A 19017-nucleotide genomic window follows, 5' to 3' on the forward strand; every position below is an offset into this window, starting at 1 on the left:
TAAATTATTGGCAAGAAATAGTGCACTGAAGCCCTGACTCTACTCATGTTCTGCAGAGTTGAGTTCACAAGGAATAAATAAATAAAAATAAATAAATAAATAAATAAATAAATAAATAAATAAATAGTGATAAACAGATGGTAGTGACGGTGTTGGCTTTCCCCCAGACCCAGTATTTTTAGTTAATACAGACTTTTAATTCTAAGTGTAAAACTGACATCATCAAATAGTGTGACTCACAAGGAAAGCCAACATTTTTGCTTGTTTTTTGGTTTGGAGATTGTTTGTTTGTTTGTTTTTGAGACAGGGTCTCTCTGTGTGTCCCAAGCTGGCCTCAAACTCAGCTGGACTTCAAACTCTCCACTCTTTTTGCCTCAGCTCCCTGATGTTGGGATCACAGGTGTGCACTATGCCTACATATAAAGCCAATCTTAAACTTTATATTTAAGTTTCCTTAAATATCCCTGTTTGTTCTTTCACTTTAAAATGTAGCACTTATCTTTTTTCTTTTCTTTTCTTTTTTAGAGCTGAGGATCAAATCCAGGGCCTTGCACTTGCTAGGCAAGCGCTCTACCACTGAGCTAAGTCCCCAACCCTGCACTTCTCTTTTTCAAGGGTTTCACATCTGCACACATTGTGTTTGACTGAAGTCATTCCCACTCCTCTCCTCCTCCTTTCAGATCCGCCCCACCCTGACCCAGTACTTCACATCTGCAACCATCCTGCTGAATAAAGGAGAAATTAACAGCAAGATGTCTAGAAGACAAGAATAGTTTATAGCTAGAATAGACAATGCCACTTTCTATTTTAAGTTGTGATGTAAATTTTCCTTTAAAATATCAATATTAATTTATTATTCATGAGTCAGATTGTAGAACAGGACCGAACAAGTAATAAATAGAATCAGTAGTACATAGCAATAATCATGACAGTGAAAACAAAGTCTGAATTTGGGGAACCACTGCTTTAAGGAGAAATGATTCAAGATAGGGAAAAGTGTGAAAACATCTGGAGTTAGTGAAATCCTAAGTGATTCTGGATTGGCAAGTGTTAGAATGGGAACCTCAGGGGCGAGGAGACACGTGCTACATTTCTGGTCCCACAAGCACAGGCTTGACCTGCACAGTGGAGGGATGTGGGGTTTTGGGGGACAGGGAGAGAGATTGTGATTGTGTGTTTTTTTGGCATATGGAACTTGAGGTTTCACACATGCTAAGCAAGGAGTCACCTGCTGAGCTATCCCCAGCCCTTACAGTTTATTATTATTATTTTTACTTTATATCCTTATCTTGCTCATGTGCACCACATGTGTGCATGGTACCCACAGAAGTCAGAAAAGGGTGTCAGGTCCCCTGGAACTAGAGTTGATGGCTGTGAGCCTCCATACGGATGCTGGGAGCTGAACCCAGGTTCTCTGCTAGAGTAGACAGTACTCTTAGCTGTGGAATCATTTATTCAGCCTATCCCAGTCCTTTGGATTTTACTTTTTAATTTGGGGTGGGGGGTCTTACTAAGTGGTGCAGGTTAGCCTTGAATTCACCCTGTAGTTTAGGCTGGCACTGAACTTTGAATATTCTGACTCAGCCCCCTGAACATCTGGGATTAGAGGCCTGTGCCATGGTTCAGCTGGTATCTGGAATTTTCTATTAAGTCAGATACAGAGCATTCCTCACATGTTCTGCAGCATCCCAGCTTACCTGGGCATCTTTGAACATATTTGCAATTTAAGAAGGTGGCCACATTTATTGTGGTTATTTTGGTTATTTTTCAGGAGAGCTCATATGGCTATACCCTATTTCAGTTCAAAAATTATTTTTTAGTTGATAATCATATATTCATACAATGTAGTAATTACTAAGTTGTATAAATAATTTTTAGTGACTTGGGAACATGCTTATATAACAATATGTTAAAAAAGTGTGATGATATTTATACATACACATAGATTCTCATCAGGGTAAAAATAAGACGAAGACGATATACCGAAGTGAGGCAGGCTAGACCAGTAGGCACGAATGTCGTCGGTCATAAGGTTTTAGATGGTTCTAGTTTTCTACTTTAAAATGCTTCTACGGTGAGTGTGCTGATGTTATAACCAGGGATAGAGGAAACTTCCTAGAGCAGCCATCCATCCCACATGCAGCTGAGACCGAGCTGGCTGTGGGCAGGCCGAGTGATGGCTCTATTTCAGCTCATGATTCTGGGTTTCGCCACAATCATTTGGTGACTGTTATTTTCACACAACTGCTGTTTCTGTTCTCATCAAATAACAGTTTATCTAGCCCTTCATGGACCAATGGGGAATTAGAGCTGGGGTTATTTAAAAAGCCAAATCACTTGTGTGAGTTACAGCCAATACTATACACCTGTTTCCACAAACCATGGTGACTTTTTTTTCCCCAAGTAGACAGGATAGAATGTATTAACTTAGGCAATTATGAAGCTCATCTTTTATAAACACTATTAAATTTGATCTATTTTCAGCTCCACATATAGCTAGCATGGAGTAGATATTTTAGTTTTTAAGTGACTGTTTTTGAGATATGGTCTCATGTATCCCAGGCTAGCCTCCAACTTACTATGTAGCTGAGGATAATCTTGAACTCATAATCCTTCTGGCTCCACCTGTTAAATATTGGGATTTCAGGTGTGCACCATCATATTTAGGTTATGGAAGTCTAGAGATTGAGCCCATGGCTATGAGCATGTTAGACACTCTCTAGCACTCTCTAGTTCTTTGAGAAACTTTTAACATGATAAAAATGACAAAGTAGCACTCTTTGTGTTGGGTTGGCTCCCAGAAGGACACCGCAGTTCAGTAATTGCTATTTGGGAAAAAAAAAATTCTGTTTCCAACTCAATTAGCCATAATTGCACCTCAGATAAACCTCACTGTCTGTTACTACCACTTTGAATCTTCTATGTTCCAACCGAGCTGAAGAACATTACTCTTTACCATGTGACCTTGCTACACTGTAACACGTGTGACTTCTGGTGGGGATAGGACAGTGAGTGTGTCCCAAACATCTTGACATCCCCTTCTCACTGAGTTGCTCGGGAGTCATGTTCTCTGGGCAGTTAGGAGATGCTTCTCTTAGTAATGATTCCCTTTGGCTCCTCATCAGGATAACTCATGTTCACTGGCCAGGGGAAAGCACACTGTTGTTTTTAATCTTAGTTGGTGTTAAACAAAGAAAGCAAATTTGAATCGATGTGTTCTGATTAGCAAAGGAAACTCACCTCCCATGGTGTCCTCTCCAAACACATTTAGTTGATCGTCACCCTGTTTTAAAAATAATCATAGCGTTAGAGGGTAACATTAACAGATATGTTTAAGCTCCTTGCTAACATTAAATGCTTGACATTTGAAACAACCCCATTAAGGGAAGAACTGTCCAGATGAGTAACAGAGTTTCAGGGGTTACATTGTTGCAAGGCACGCAGTGGTAAGGGGCAAAGCTGAAGGCAAGCTGGGCCCATCTGTCCTCGAGTTCATGGTCTGCAGGCAATGGTACAGATCCAGTCTCATTCTTTTGGTGCATAAATTATGGTGGACAGAAGAGCTGGCTTCAAGAAGACAAAATTCTTCCATGTTAGAAGCTAATGAATAGGCTTGGTCACAGCTGTTTTGTGGACATCCCCTAATTTAAAGTCGATGTTGGCAAATTTTTCAGTGAAGGGCCAGGTAGTGAGCACTTTTGATGTGAGCCTCACTGTCCCTGGCCATAGTTACAGTTTGTTAGTTCCTGAGCATAATGTGGAAAGACGAAATGATCATTCTTTTTTTCTGATGTTTGTCTGTAAAGCGTTCACTTGACCTTTGGCTAGATGACTGTTTTCCTTGCAGAGAAGCCCAGTGTATCTGGGGGAATTGTTTATGCAGAGTCATGTGTTGAGAACTCTCATCACCACCTACATCCCTGCCTGTCTTATTTTCCTGCTTCCTAGCTTACCACATGTGCAGGGTAGTTTTAACTGTCAACTTGACACAGTCTAGAATCATCTCTGGGAAGAGTCTTAATAGATATTATTTAGATGGAGTTGACCACTGGACGTATCTGTAAGGAACTGTTTTGATTCTTAATTGATCAGTAAGATTTAGTCCACTGTGGGAGGCACCATTTCCTAGGTTGAGCCCTGAACTACCTAAGAAGGCCAACTAAAAAGCAAGCAAGCAACTGTGTGGCTTTTGTTTCTCTCTGCTCTTGACCATGGATGTGATATGACTGAACGTTTGACTTCTCAATGGTGGACTTAAGCCTGGAATCGTAAGCTGAAGAAACCCTTTCCTCTCCAATGTTGCTTTTAGTCACGGCATTTTTTCACAGCAACAGAAACGATGCTAGAACACCACATATAGATGTTTCTTTCCAGGTACCCGGAAAAAGTGATTTCCAGATATCTAAGGATGCACTTGAATTTAAATGTGGGTGGTGTGTGTGTGTGTGTGTGTGTGTGTGTGTGTATGTGTGTATGTATGTGTATGCTGTTCTTCTATTTTTGCAGTGCATTCTGGGTAAATTTCTATCAATCCAGCATGTTTCCAGCATAGTATCCTTGGTTGCACAGTGTTCTGTTTTGTGATTGGGACTATAATTAATTTTTTAACCAGTTCTTTATTGATGAGCAGAGCTGTTCTCACTCTTAGACTGTTTCAGGGAAGATGGCTCAGAGAATAAATTCATATAAATACCACTCCACACAAATATTCCTGCAGGGCAAGTTCTAGGATTGCAAATTTGTGGTCACAGATTAAATGTATTTATAATTGTGATAGATTTTTGCCAAGCTGGTTTCTGTAGAGGTTACAGCATTCTGCAAGGACAGTGTCCATGGCACTTCCCCAGTATTTCACATTTAATTCTCTCAAATGCCAGAGTCAGTTCAATGAGGTCGGCTGGTCACACGGACCCCTGGGGCAGCCTGCATGGAAAATACTTTGTCTTCGTACAGGGCCTTGACACCTTGTTAGACTGGAGCCTTTGGGCATCTTTACTGCTTGTCTTCTTAGATTGCCCCGTCTCTGGAGATACTGCAGTAAGAGAGGATGCTTAGCAGAGTGGTCGTTCAGGGACACATTCACATTCATTTATCCTCTCTGTGAAGGGAAACAACCTCAGAACTCCTAAGGCACATTCATTCCCAATAGTTCTCTTATTGAATCCGCCACTTTCACAGTAGGGCAATGACCATGATTTCATCCATTCCTGCCATTCTCTCCCCCTTCCTGTTCTGAAGACGAAGAAACTGAGGGTCCTCTGGCTATGCCACCATGCCCTTGGTGGAGTCAGCGGTGGAATGAGACCTGTGCCTTTCACCATCTTGAGCAGCTCCAAAGATTTAGTCCCATCAGCAGAGCAACCATGGTGGGGTTGGTAGTCTTCTATTGCTTTCTGGACCTTCTGGCCTTAGCACTCAGGATCAGCAGTCTGTGCCTGTGAACTGGGATGACTCTATGATACAGACGGAGCTCTGGAGCTCCCTCCAGGATCAAGAAAGCTCGGATGGAGCAGGACCCCCATTCTGCTGAGCTGTTACCCCTGCACTGTTCTGAGAGCAAAACCATTCACACTTTTGCAGAATTTTCTGCCTCGGGGTAGCTTATAGGGAAGCCATGCGTCTGACTCTTCTGGAACAATGGAAATGCTTGCCCAAAATGCACACACAGTAGGAGGGTTACTAACATTGGGTAGAGAATGGCTGCTAATCAGAACCTGCTCTCCACTGGTCAGACAGTTGTTGGATACATCTAGGTGATGTCAAGAGGAAACTGAGCCCACCCCTCACTCTTCAGTATTTTTAGATTATAGGATGATACACTGACAGGCTGAGATGTGTCTCATCTTTCCTGTTTACAGTAGCATGTCTTGGGAGTTTGATCAAAGTTAATCTGAATTCCTAAAACACTGCAGCAGGGCCCTTCTCATCTCTGTTGGCTTTTGGAGCTTGACCTGTTTTTATCCCTAGCTCTTATTCACATCTATCTATGCTGTTTGCTCCGAGGCTATGACTGAACCCCACTTTATTTCTATTAGCTCACTGGTAGTGAATAGGTTTCTGGGGCATAGAAGGAACTGTTATTTGTTCTTAGGAATGCCATGCACAGGCATGAAAACCCAGATGAAGGAAATGTTTGAGGGTACAGTTCTCCAGTGATTCTCAGTATATCTCACACTTCTAGGGGAAATCTTCTGTAAATAAAATGATAGGCTCAGTGGCAGAGCGCTTTCCTAGAGCACTCAGGGCTCTAGTTTTTACTCTCAGCCCCATAAAACAAAATCAACCTTTTGCCTAGAATTTGTGAAGTCACACATTCAGTTCACAGCAAAACCAGCCATGAACCAACCAACCAGCCAGTCAACCAGCCAGCCAGCCAACAAACCAACCAACCATCCATCCATCCATCCATCCATCCATCCATCCATCCATCCATCCAGAACCAGCCAACCAAGCAAACTAACCAAGTCAGCCAGCCAACCAGGCAAACCAACCAACCAACCAACCAGCTAGCCAGCCAATGAATCAACCAACCAACCAACCAACCAGCCAGCCAGCCAGCCAGGCAATCAACCAACCAGCCAGCCAGCCAGCCAGCCAACCAGGCAAACCAACCAACCAACCAACCAACCAGCCAGCCAGCCAACCAGCCAGCCAGCCAGGCAATCAACCAACCAACCAGCCAGCCAGCCAGCCAACCAGGCAAACCAACCAACCAACCAACCAACCAACCAACCAGCCAGGCAGGCAATCAACTAACCAGCCAGCCAGCCAGCCAACCAGGCAAACCAACCAACCAATCAACCAGCCAGCCAGCCAACCAGGCAAACCAACCAACCAACCAACCAACCAACAACCAACAAACCAACCATCCATCCATCCATCCAGCCAACCAGCCAGCCAGCCAACAAACCAATGAACCAATGAATCAATGAATGAACAAACAAATGAACCAACTAATGAACCAATCAATCAGCTAACCACCCAACTAAGCAACCAACGGTAAGGGCTGGGATTGTAGCTCAGTGGTACAGTACTCTCCTGGCATGCAGATGGTCCAGAGTTTAGAATCCAGACATTGCAAAGAGAGTGTTTATTTGGGTTGGGTATATAGTTCTATGGTAGAGCTCTTTTCTCATGGGCCTGGGTTCAGTCTCTAGTACTGAGCAGGAAGAAATAAAGAATGGGAGGAAGGAAAGAAAGGAGAGAAGAGGAAGTAGGAGGGAAGGAAAAGGAAAGAAATCTGGCCTTCTACACACACACATACACACACACACACACACACACACACACACACGCACGCACACACACACGCACGCACGCACGCATGCACGCGCACACACACACACACTCATGAGGGGTGAAAGGAAGCATGCTTTAGTGAACAGGATGCTAGGGGTCTCTGGAGGTGCAGTCATGCCTCTTCCCACACTCGGTATGTTCTACAGGAGAGGTGCTAATTTGGGGATATCTGCTGGACAATGAGAGGAGGTGTGGTCTCATTCTGGACCATCTGAGGGGTTGTTTATGCTCGGTTGCACTGAGGTTGCATCTCCACTGAGGTGAGACTGGAGAAGTCCCACTGCTCTGACCACCAAGATTCTCTTGAGTGCTGTGGACACTTCTTTGTGTCACAGCATTGATTCTTATAGCCAGCCTTTTGTCACTTTGAGTCTGCATTGAGGAGTTAGGCTTTATGGGTACAATGAGGCAAGGTGACTTTCCATAGCCTTAAACTAAAGTTTAAGGGGACCTGCTATGGGATAGCCTATTTTCTCTGAACTGACCAAGACAGCATGCATATAGGCACGGATTTTATATAAACATAACCTGTAACACACAAACATGGAGTCTAGAAGCTCCCTGCAGTGATGCAGTTAATGCTAGTCAAGGGTGTCTGTAATGGCCTGAGATGGAGGCTGTAAAGCCACGAACACAGCTCTGCTTACTGCACGTTTTTGGCTCTCTATGTGGTGTGCTGATAACTGGTGGGAAAATGTTCATAACTCAACTGAAGTTCATATCTCGTCAGCTCCTCATGTAAATGCTCAGAGAAATTCCAGCTCCCACCACAGGTTGTCAGGTCTCTAGCCACCATTCTCCAGTCAACCAATACTCCACTTCCTATCCCCACGTGGATGTGCGGACAGGCCGCTGCCTTTGCACAGCTGCACAGGGTGGGATTATGTGCAGGGCATCAGCTGATTGGCGTGAGGCTCTTCCTCTGGGAAAACGGAGCCTGTGTTGGGTACTTCTCTTGCCATCAAGACCAAATGCCTGACACGAAGACTCAGGGGATAAAGGAGACATTGTGGGTTGAGAGTGTAGTTCATCACGTAGGAAGGTGTATCGACCTGAGTGGCTCCTGCCTGTGAATGGGACTGTAAGGCTGCTTGTCCACGTGGCAGACCAAGAGGCAGAGAGATGTGTGGGAGCGGTCGTCCAGCTTTGTCCTCCCCCTCTTTTTATTTGGCCACACGATAGTACCACGAATGTTCAGAGTGAGTCTTCTCTCTAACTTCTCTGGAAATACCTCCCCAGACAGACACACCAGAGGTGTGTCTCCTAGGTGATTCTAAATTCCATTAAATTGACAGTGAGCATCCACTACTACAGTGTCTATCGTCACCAGTGCAACAAAGCAAAGCCTTGCCACTACTAGTTCCCTACCGAGGGAGGACAAAACTGAACAGCTCACTGGCACCGATGCCTTCTGCACCGTCAACACTCCTGTGACAGCACAGCATTACTCATGGCTTAAGGACCATTCCATACACTGTTATCACTGGCGGATCACATCGTAACAGGAAGCTAACATTGTCACAGATCTTTACAATGCTGAGAAGGCATTGGCAGCTGCGATCTCCCCAGATGATCACTGCAGCCCTGTGGATAAAAACGGAGTGACTGAAGTGGAGGGGAGCCCCTGAGAGGAATGTGCCTGACTACCCACTATTCCAGGGGGGCACTGAATTCAGCTCCCTAATATGAGCCTCTGCCTGCTCAGTGTTCATACTCCTGTCCTTCCTGGCTACTAGGCTGACTCCAGATTCAAGGAGAGACTGTTTTCTAGGGATGAACCAGAGAACGATAGAGCAGGGCCCCTGGCATCCTCCTCTGGCCACACACACACACACACACACACACACACACACACACACACACGTGCATACCAGCACATACACATGTATAAATATAATGCACACACATAACTTTTATATGTGACACACTGCTGTGGGATGGTCTTTCTGTACTCTGTGAATATGTGTTGCTACCATTGGTTAATAAAAAAAGCTGCTTTGACCTGTAGCAAGACAGACTATAGCCAGAAAAGAAATCCAAGCAGAGAGACAGGGAAAAGGAGGGCAGAGTCAGGGCAGATGCTATCTGGCTGCCCAAGGAGGAAGATGCCAGCAGACCAGTAACGCCATGGCCACATGGCAATATATAAATAGAAATGGGTTAATTTAAGATGTAATAGCTAGCTAACAATAAGCCTGAGCCATAGACCAAACAGTTTGTAATTAATATTAAGCCTCTGATTGGTTATTCGGGTACTGGTGAATGGGAAAATTTTATCTGGCTACAACACACATTCACACAACATAAACTTAAAAAAAATAAAGATGACAATGGGAACTTTTACTTAGATTTCAAAGAGATTTTCAACATGTGTGACCTCACCTGGCTCAGCCTCAGTAGGAGGCAGGCAAGAGTAGGGTTTTCTGATTGTTAGATAAGGAAGTACTGTCTTAGAAAGGAGGTGTGGCATGGGTGGAGGCTAGTGGGTGGGGTCAGTGTTCTGAGCATCAAGCCTGTGTGCTGCCTTTCTCCCATCATCCCACATGGAGGGGGTGACATGGAGATCTGTGAAGTAAGAAGGAACCAGTTTAACAAGCATGGAGGGGTCACAGAAGCATGAGCCATCAGAAATGAGGGCGGATCACATCCATCAAGAGATTTTAAAAAAAGATTATTTTTATGTATCTGGGTGGGTATTTTGCCTGCACACATGTCTGTGTACTACATGTCTACAGTGCCCATAGAGGCCAAAAGAGGCATTAGATCTTCCAGAACTGCAGTTTTAGTGACTGGAAGCCACCGTGTAGGTGCTGGGAACTGAACCCAGGTACTCTGCGAGGGTAGCAAGTGCTCTTGTAATTGCTGAGCCATCTCTCCAGCTTGGTTTGTGTTTTGAGACAGGATCTCACTGGATAGTCCTAGCTGACCTGGAACTCACTGTATAGACCAGTCTTTGAACTCAGAGACTTGTCTGCTTCTGCCTCTGGAGTGTGGGCTTCCGGGCATGCTCCGCTGTATCCACCTCGTCAAATGATCTAACCATGGATCATCAAGCTTTACTACTCATCTGTGAAGGGAGTTTTAGAAATCTCTTGTATCTCCAGCAGGAAAAATAACCCCCAAATGTATAGAAGTGGTGTGCTGCTGTGGATATCTCCATATAAATAAAACACTGATGGCCAGTGACCAGGCAGGAAGTATAGGTGGGACAAGGAGAGAGGAGAATTGGGGAAACAGGAAGAAGGAGAGAGAGACACTGCAGACACCGCCAGGAGAAGCAGCATGTAAAGACGCCAGTAAGCCACCAGCCACGTGGCAAGGTATAGATTTATAAAAATGGGTTAATTTAAGATAAAAGAACAGTTAGCAAGAAGCCTGCCACGGCCATACAGTTTATAAGTGATATAAGCGTCTGAGTGATTATTTTATAAGTGGATTGTGGGACTGTGGGGCTTGGGGAACCTGGAGAGAAGCCCTCCAGCAACAGTGTGCAATGAGTTACACTCAAGATGTATAGAAGTGGTGTGCAATGAGTTACACTCAAGATGTATAGAAGTGGTGTGCAATGAGTTACACTGAAGATGTATAGAAGTGGTGTGCAATGAGTTACACTCAAGATGTATAGAAGTGGTGTGCAATGAGTTACACTCAAGATGTATAGCAGTGGTGTATAATGAGTTACACTGAAGATGTGTAGAAGTGGTGTGCAATGAGTTACACTGAAGATGTGTAGAAGTGGTGTGCAATGAGTTACACTGAAGATGTGTAGAAGTGGTGTGCAATGAGTTACACTCAAGATGTATAGCAGTGGTCTGCAATGAGTTACACTCAAGAATGCAGTCTACAGCGCGTCTCCTTTGTCACTCACTGAAGTGTGCACGATTGGAGAGTACTTGTATAACTGATAAACAGAGATGGAAAGAAATGCAGTGTGTGGCTGACTAACCCTCCCCTACTGCCCCAAACTGCAGGTTCTCCATACGAGTGGCTTTCAGGGGTTTCAGACCTCCCTCTCCACAAGTAGCACTTTTCTTTTTTAATTTATAAACTGAAATGCTGGTGTTCCTAATCAGTAATTAGAAGGAAAACATTTTCTCTGTCGTCTATAGGTTCCTGATTTCATAGCTGTGTGTTTTTGTCAACCTGCCTGCCTTCAAGAAGATGCTGAATGAACCAGGATCACTTTCCTCACACACTGGATGCAGCCCTGCTGTGAAGAAGGGCCCTGGGAAGCTGGTGGGCTAAGGAAAGGCAAAATCGTGGATTCTTTTTAAAGGCTTCCGTTGTTTTTATTCGTGTGTGTGTGTGTGTGTGTGTGTGTGTGTGTGTGTGTGTGTGTCTGTTTGAATGTATGCCATGAGTGGGTGGGTGCTGGCAGAAGCCAGCAGAGGACATCAGATCCTTGGAGCTGGAGTTCCAGGCGGTTGTGAGGTGCCTGACATGGGTGCTGGGAACAGGACTCGGGTCCTCTTCAAGAGCACCGAGTGCTCTCAGCTGCTGAGCAGTCTCTCCATCCTGCCAATGCTTCCACTTTGATTTTCTCTCCCTTAGAGTGAAGGTTAGGGTTTGAGGAGACAGCTTAGGTGGTTAAGTGCTTGCGGCATAAGATGATCTGAGTTCGAAAGTTACCACCCACATAAAGAGCCAGGAGAGGCCACAAGTGCCTGTAATCTTAATGCTAGTTAGGAAGGCACGGGGGGGGGGGGGGGGGGGGCAACGACAGGAGGAGTCCTGGAGCTCGCTGGCCAGCTAGTCTTGCTGAACTGATAACTTCCAGATTCAGTTAGAGATCCTGTCTCAAATAAACAACGTGGAGAGCAATGGAGGAGGATATTAGATGTTGATCTCTGGCCTCCACACATGCACACAGGGAAGGTCCAGGCCTCTGACAACCCTCCCCAAGCTCCTTTGAGTAAACCTAAGGCTTTGTAGTGCTGATCCCCTCTCTATTATCACCATCCTCACAGCTTCCCAAAGACCCTCCAAAATCAATTATCAGCTAGCTGCTACCACGCACCAGCTTCCCCACTTTAATTATTCCTCCACTTTAATGTTTACTTTCGGTTCCCCGAGCGTCTGAGGGTAAGGCTGGGTAGAGTGACACAGAGTGACGGTGGAGCAGAGAGCCAAGGAGGTGTGGAAGACAACGTCCAGGTTGCATTTGGAGATGGATGGGATGCAGGGGTAGGCCAAAGTGTTAGATCACAGAACTTCTAGCCCCGCCTCTCTGGGTCTCCCTCCTTCCCTTCCTCCCCTCCCTCTCTCCTGCCCTCCCTCCCTCCCTCCCCAGAATTCAGGCTATCCCTGCTAGCAGCTGTAGCCGGATAAATCTTTCCTGCCTGCTGGTACCCAAATAACCAGTCAGAGGCTTACTATTAATCACAAACTGTTTGGTCTATGGCTCAGGCTTCTTGCTAGCTAGCTCTTTCATCTTAAATCAACCCATTTCCATTCATCTATGTATTGCCATGTGGTCATGGCGTTACTGGTCTGCTGGCATGTTGCTCCCTGGGCGATGGGCTGGCGTCTGCCCTCTCTCTGCTCTTCTCTTTGTCTCTTTGCTTGGACTTCCTGCCTGGCTCTAACCTGTCTTGCCATAGGCCAGAGCAGCTTCTTTATTAACCAATGGTAGCAACACATACTCACAGCATACAGAAAGACCATCCCACAGCATGCAGCTCTCTGGGGCAGAGTTGATTAGCAAGCATGCTGCCCTCTCCATATAGCTAGCTGCAGACAAGTCTATGGTCCCACTTAGTACCTTCCCTTTGGCATATAGCCTAAACCAGACTAAGTCAGGAGGCGTGGAGCACACATCACCTCCCCACCCCGAACACCTGTGAGTCAGAAGCCCCCTTTTTTCTCTGAACTGAAGGCCCCTGTCACAGGGTACACGGTGGCCACCTCTTCCAGTGCTCCCCCCTTCAAGGCCTGATCATGGTGGTCCACAGTCATGAGGCTCTCTCCTAATAAGGCTCATTCTGAGGGTTAATTTCAGGTTAGCTCCTTTCAACCAGCCTGCACTGAGGAGAAATAACAAGAAGAGGTATTTTCTAGATTGGCCAAGAGGATGTTTAAACTTTTGGAATATTTTTGATGAATGAGAAAAAGAACCACACACGGGGGGGGGGGCAAACCATTCTCTAATCTGAACTATTTGGGAGGTGGAGTGTGTGTGTGTATGTGTGTGTGTGTGTGAGAGAGAGAGAGTGTGTGTGAGTGTGTGTGAGAGTGTGTGTGAGTGTGTGTGAGAGTGTGTGTGAGTGTGTGTGTGTGTGTGTGTGTGTTGATCAAAACCAGACACTTGAACATGCTAGGCAAGTATTCTAGCACTAAGCTACCCAACTCTTGTATTTTTAGATAGGATTTTTCTGTATAGCTGAGGCTGTCTGGGAACTCATTACACAGCCTGAGCTGGCCTCACACCCATGATCCTCCTGCCTTGTCCCCTGACTTGTGGACTTAGAGCCATGTACTATCACATCTGGCTTTTAAAAGTTCTGGTATCTGTGCTTTGGAAGTACCAAGTACTTCATGACACAGGAGGCTCAGCCACATTCTTATCCCTCCCCAAAGATCCTGGTGGCGCCCTAAACGAGGTGAACGTCATCCCCACCCCTGACCCACTGTCAATTCTGTGACTCAGTCCTCAGTCAACAGCATGAGGCTGGGCAGAGGTTGAACTAGCTCCTGGGTGGTGTTTCAACAGCCTCCTGAGCTCTGTTTCCTCCCTTGGTCTCCCCCAGCACTAAGGAACAGACAGGAGTTTGCCTGCATGAGCCCGTGGAGGAAAGTCTGAGTCACAGTACTCGAGATCATCCCAGGCAGCCTGGGCCTCGACAGCATCTGGCCACCCAGTCAGACACAGACTGATCTGTCTACACCCATGCCCACATCGACATCTTTACCTGGGGTTCATGTAAGAACCTGGCTCACGCTATTGAAGGGGCTGAGGAGGCAAACCTGACATTCAGACACCCGCGAGTCTAGAGAAAGGAGGCGGCGGCACTGGACATGGTCCCTAGGACTTCTTCTCTGGGGGACCTTCCACTGATTGGAAAAGGCCACCAGCTACTAGAGGAAAATTCCCCTTTAACACAGACTGTGAGAGACCAGCTCCCACGATCCGCTCAGGGTAATAAAAGGAATGCCTCAGAGTACACGGGATAGGAAACTTGTTTATCTGAGGGTAATTAGGAAGAAATTTCAATCTATCTATGACTGGTGAAATAAGGAAACTGCTACATATCGCCACACTACTGCACACCCCTACATATCTTTACAGACATACATTTTTCACATGGCTACGCATCTGTCTTTTACATACATTTCACTTCTACACACTTTTTTCTGTACAGTTCCATCTTCCTTGTCTCCACACAATGCAGCTAAACATCTCATTTACATAGCGCTCTCACCACACAGCACTTTCCACAGTTCCTAGGCACAGCTCCTCTACACAGCAGCAGCAACAGCTCTTCCATTCAGTGCCCCCCCCTCACTCACACACACGTACTTCTCCTACATTATTCACTCACTCTTTACTCATTCACTCTTTCATCCACTTGCTCCCTCACACTTCTCTAATGCTCCTTCTTCTTCATCTCTCACTCAGCACACACACACACACACACACACACACACACACACACACTCAGCACACACACACACACTCAGCACACACACACTCAGCACACACACACTCAGCACACACACACTCAGACACACACACACACTCAGCACACACACACACACTCAGCACACACACACACACTCAGCACACACACACACTCAGCACACACACACACTCAGCACACACCCACACTCAGCACACACACACACACACTCAGCACACACATATACACACACACTCAGCACACACACACACACTCAGCACACACACACACTCAGCACACACACACACTCAGCACACACACACACTCAGCACACACACTCAGCACACACACACACTCAGCACACACATACATACACACACACACTCAGCACACACACACACACACACACACTCAGCACACACACACACACACTCAGCACACACATACACACACACACACACACACACCTCACATTCTGCAGCAGCTCTCACACAGCTCTACACAGCCTCTCTCTCCACACCACCACTGCTGCTCCACAGCCAAACCCTGGACAATCATAAGTCACATTTTCAGGGCCCTACCCATTCTCAAGACGCAAGATAAGTCACGTAGTTTCTCTTAGGCTAGTAATGTCACATTGACCCATGCACATAGCTCTAAGTTGGTGAGGGGCTGAACCTTGAGCAGTCAGGGTAGGTGCAGAAGGGAGCTACTGCAAGGACTGTGTCTTGATGTAAACAGCCTGGCCTTGATTTAGCGATAAACAACACCTGGGAATTAGTCTGTGTGTATTCTGTAGGGGCAGCTTAGTGTGTTTTGGAATAGTTCTGAGGTCTTTGCAAAATGTGTAAAAGGTTGTCTTTGAGACGGAGAATACTGTTACTTTCCTCTCTCAGTAAAGAAGAATATTCTGGTAATATTTCTGCTCATCAGAATTATACAGCTTAAACAGAAATCCACAGCTAACTGTGTGCCCAGAGATGTAAAACACACTACCACAGGGCTGTGGAAGGGACCCCGAAGCTGCTCTTACCAGGGAGCATCACAGTGGCACCCGAGGAAGTTACAGACAGCAAACAACTGGTTTCCACAGCCAGTGACCCCACGGCTTTGCCAGGTGAGGCTCCCCAGGGGGAGTTATACGTCTGGTGGGTCGACTCATCAAACAAGTTGTCACCTGCTGTATACTCCCACAGCCCTCGGCACCCTTTACTGAGAGTCAACTGCCTGCTGATGCCAACGAGAGCTTCAAAACATTTTCTCAGCCAGAGGAGACTCTCGGGTGAAGATGCCCGTAGGTTTTACAGAGAACTCCAGAGACACAGCTGCTGAGTCCCCTACACTCTCTGAAGGAACCCCTCAAATTCCTTGGCTCATGAAAGTAGACTTGGCTGGGGTAGGTCCTTTGGTCTGTTGTCACAGCTCCCCGGGAAAAGCCACTCAGTAACCATACCTTAGCAAGGCTGACACAAGAGTCTAAACACCACCTACTGTGAATGGAGGAGCCAGCTGAGAGCAGCCAACCCGGTGGAAATCGGTAGACCCGCCCAGCCACGCCTAGTGGCCCATCCTCATCTGGAGAAACCACCATTTCTAGGCAGTGGTACAGCAACTGTTAACGGAATCCCAGCTTCCTCTTTTGAAATGCTATTTGAAAATCCCCCAGCCCAAGGACGATTGCTCTTTCTACTTCCACCCTAAATAAATATAGGGAAATGTCTATATATTTCTCAGGACAACACGGAAGTCATCTCTCAGCACGGCTTGCAGCTCACCTAGTTGTGTGCTCGTGGCCACGTGCTGAGCTGGGGAGCCAGTCTTTACCATGCCTTTTTCTTTTCAGATAGCAGAAAGCTCTGCAGGTGGTGAAGAGAAACATTCACTGTCTTTTGAAAAGCCTTTGGGGAAGAGTATTTTGGGAATATTTAAAAGGCACAATGACATCACCAGGAACAACACACTTTCAACCACTAAACACTAAACACCGGCAGATGCAGGAGCCCAGGAAACTGGCCGCCTCTTCCTACTTCTACAAGTCCCCCACGTGTGGCATACAACAAAGAAATGCCATGCGGGCAGAGAGGGAAATGCTCAGACAAGACTGGCCTCTGCCGGAACCCTTCCAAGTGAGGACATTGCCAGCTGAAGGCAGGATCCCTAATGAAGAGGAAAGACTTCCCTTTTCTATGACTAGAAACCAGAGTCTGCCTGCCAGGCTGTCCCCACACAGCTCCTCAGCTGTGTACTACACACACGTTCTTGGCTATGGGGCTGTGTGGATGTTGACTGCATGAACCAATACATGTGTCCCTAGCAGATGCATGTGCTTAGAGGGGGTGTCGCCTGGATTGATGTAAGAATGTCAACCCTTCTTGTTTTAAATATTGAGAATATAACATGAAAAAAATATGGGGACAAGAGCAATTGAAAATTTACTGCTTTTGCAAGCACATATCCCTGGTTCCTGTCTGATGCCTCAGGACTCATCTATCCCCGGTCATCTGACTGCCCACTTCAGTTCCCAGCTGAGGACTTGCTGGCTAACATGACTCAGATCGGTTCTCTAAGCCTTGGTTCCTTTTATGAATGCAAGGTCGTGAGTACAGCTCAGACTGGCCTTGAACTCTTGATCCTTCTGCATCTGTCTGCCTCTTGAGTGCTGGAACTGAAACTATATAGGCATGCACCACTATGCCCAGCTCCTGAGCCCTGGCTGACCCAGCCCAGCACTTTAGCTCTTCCTTGTACACATTCTAGAGTGGCATTGTGGTTGATTTATTGTGCACCCTAATAAACTTACCTGATGGTCAGAGAACAGAACAGCCACTAGATTAGACGTAGAGGCCAGAAAATGGTGGCACACACCCTTAATCCTAACAGTTGGGAGGCAGAGATACATTTGGATCTCTGTGAATTCAGGGCCACACTGGAAACAACCAGGCGTGATGGCACACACCTTTAATCCCAGCACTTGAGATCTCACGTCTTGCTTGGGAAAGACACACATATTTAATCCCAGGAAGTGATGGCAGGAAGCAGAAAGCTGTATTAGGTGTGAGGACCAGGAACTAGAGAATTTTAAGCTTTTAGGCTTTTTAGCAGCAGTTCAGCTGAGATCCATTCCAGTGAGGAGTCAGAGGCTTTCAGTCTGAGGAAACAAGATCAGCTGAGGAGTTGGCGAAGTAAGGTTGGTGAGGTAAGGTTGGCTGTGGCTTGTTCTGTTTTTCTGACCTTTCAGATTTCACCCTAATACCTGCCTCTGGATTTTTATTAATAAGACCATCTAACAATTCGTGTAACAGCAGCTGCTGCTCCTACTTCCTTTGTTGATGGATAACAGGAGACACACCATTCCTTTCCTCTGATGATGGCTGTGGTGTGAATCTACTGAGGTGTGAAGAGAGGGATGCTTGATGAAGGGTGGGAAAGGGTGTGATGGTGTTCTCAGAAATGCCCGTGAATTCAGAGCCATCTTCTCCTGAAACAGCAAGCAAGGACAGGGCCATTGGAAGGCAGGATTCCTGTTGTGAAGAAAGGGCACCCTTTTCCTCCTGGCTAGGAACTAGAGGCCTGCCATTAGGCATGGCTGCCCCACACAGCTCACTCTATAGCTGTTTAAGGGACAATGGAAACGTCTAAGAGGCAGGGATCAATCCCTCCCCTCAAAGTCCCTTCATGACTTTTTTCTAAAGACCTTAAGTGAGATAATTAAGAAACACGAATAGGAGTAAACATGGGGGGATTATGTTGTGAATTTCACACAGCAGTGTTTATTTTAGGGGAAAAAAAAATCAAGAATAGAATTACCATATGGAAACTAGATAACATGTAAAATATTTTTTTCCTGAAAACAATTTTTCTTTTTGTATGAATATATGTATATGTATGTATTCAGGTGTGTGTGCATGCGAGCAAAAGGAAGCCAGAAGTCAGCCCCAAGCACTGTTCTTCAGGTGCTGGCCACCTTCTTTTTTTTAGGCTGGAATTTGCCAGTTAGGCTTGCTTAGCTGGCCAGAAAGCCCCAGGGCATGCCTGCCTCTGCCTTCCCAGAGCTGGCTAGGACTATAGGTACATGCCATTATGCCCAGCTTTTTCACATGGG

The 19017-nt window shown here is 46.1% G+C and overlaps 1 protein-coding gene across 2 annotated transcripts in view; it reads right to left on the reverse strand.

Annotated features, from left to right (window-relative positions):
- Ak5 (adenylate kinase 5) overlaps positions 1 to 19017 on the reverse strand; it is a 198722-nt gene that overhangs the window by 37538 nt on the left and 142167 nt on the right. For both annotated transcript variants that reach the window (XM_028879169.2, XM_028879170.2), the window contains one exon: positions 3241 to 3283. In XM_028879169.2, coding sequence (XP_028735002.1) covers positions 3241 to 3283 — 43 coding nt within the window. The remainder of the gene's footprint in view (positions 1 to 3240; positions 3284 to 19017) is intronic.

This window comes from Peromyscus leucopus, chromosome 6 (assembly GCF_004664715.2).
Source record: "Peromyscus leucopus breed LL Stock chromosome 6, UCI_PerLeu_2.1, whole genome shotgun sequence".
NCBI lineage: Eukaryota > Metazoa > Chordata > Mammalia > Rodentia > Cricetidae > Peromyscus > Peromyscus leucopus.